The sequence below is a fragment of the Sciurus carolinensis genome, chromosome X, assembly GCF_902686445.1.
Source record: "Sciurus carolinensis chromosome X, mSciCar1.2, whole genome shotgun sequence".
In the NCBI taxonomy this organism is placed as follows: domain Eukaryota; kingdom Metazoa; phylum Chordata; class Mammalia; order Rodentia; family Sciuridae; genus Sciurus; species Sciurus carolinensis.
This window is the reverse complement of record NC_062232.1, coordinates 110158474-110159690: the sequence shown is the minus strand read 5'-3', so window position 1 is coordinate 110159690 and position 1217 is coordinate 110158474. Positions and strand designations below refer to the sequence as shown.

General features: G+C 39.2%; 1 protein-coding gene across 1 annotated transcript; it reads left to right on the top strand.

Moving 5' to 3' along the window:
- The first annotated feature begins 203 nt into the window (after positions 1–203).
- LOC124971370 (transmembrane protein 126A-like) lies at positions 204–797 on the top strand. Its single transcript, XM_047535128.1, has one exon. It carries the CDS (start codon positions 204–206, stop codon positions 795–797), a length of 594 nt encoding a protein of 197 aa, XP_047391084.1.
- Positions 798–1217: the final 420 nt, after the last annotated feature.

Here is a 1217-nt window from a genome sequence, read left to right as displayed (position 1 = left end):
ACACAAACATTTTTATTGTGATATATAATGGATAATTTTACATGTCAACTTGATTAAAGGATACCCAGAGAGCCAGTAAAACACTAATTTGGGAAATGGCCGCGCCAGGAGTAGCGGAGTAAAGGTTGTAGCTTGAGCCCCGGCGTGTTGGAGGAAGAACTGGAGAGCCCCGCTGCTGCTGGGAGGAGAACAACAGGGTCAAGATGGAAAACCATAAACCACATAATACCGTCAGGGAAAACTCAATTTTTGATATCATAGCCAGAAAAATTGAACTACTACCAGAAGCAGAAAGGAATCTACTTGAACACGGATCCATATATGTTGGACTCAATGCTGCTTTCTGTGACCTAATAGCAAACAGTCTTTTTCGGCGCGTCTTACATGTGACACAGGCCCGAATAGCTGCTGGTTTACCAATGTCAGTGCTCCCATTTCTGACAGCAAATGCATCTTTCAAAGGTTTTGTAAGTTTACCTTTGAGTACAGGTGAACTGCATTGTGAAACCTGTATCGTGACATGGAGTGGACTTATTGGTTTTGTCTTAGGAGGACTGTACCCTGTTTTCTTGGCTATACCTGTAAAGGGTGGTCTAGCAGCCAGGTATCAATCAGCTCTGCTACCAGAGAAAGGAAACACCTTAACTTACTGGATTAGAATTTCTAAGCCTATCTTCAGAAGGATGTTATTTCCCATTTTACTTCAGACTATGTTTGCAGCATACCTTGGGTCTAGACAATATAAAGTACTTATAAAGGCTCTTCAGTTACCTGAACCTGGCCTAGAAATTCACTGATTTTAAGCAAATGTGTATACAAAAATAAAATTATAAAGACAATCTGTAACTCTAATGTTAAAAATAAACAGACTTATAATTTAAAAAAAAAATAACACTAATTTGGGGTGTGTCTTTGAGGGTATTTCCAGAAAAGATTAGCATTTGAATTGGTGGACAAAGTGAAGAAGTGCACCCTCACCAGTGCCGATGGGCATGATCTAATTCACTGAGAGTCTGAGGAGAAAAAGGAAAAGTGCAAAGGTAACATTAATTTGCTTGTTTGAACTAGAACATCCTTCTTCCCCTGTACTCAGACGTCAGCATGCTGGTTCTCAGGCCTTGAAACTCAGATCGTGGGTCTTCTCAGCTTCCATAATTGTCTGATCCAATTCCTATCATAAATAAATATAAATATATATTCAATTAGTTTTGTTTCTT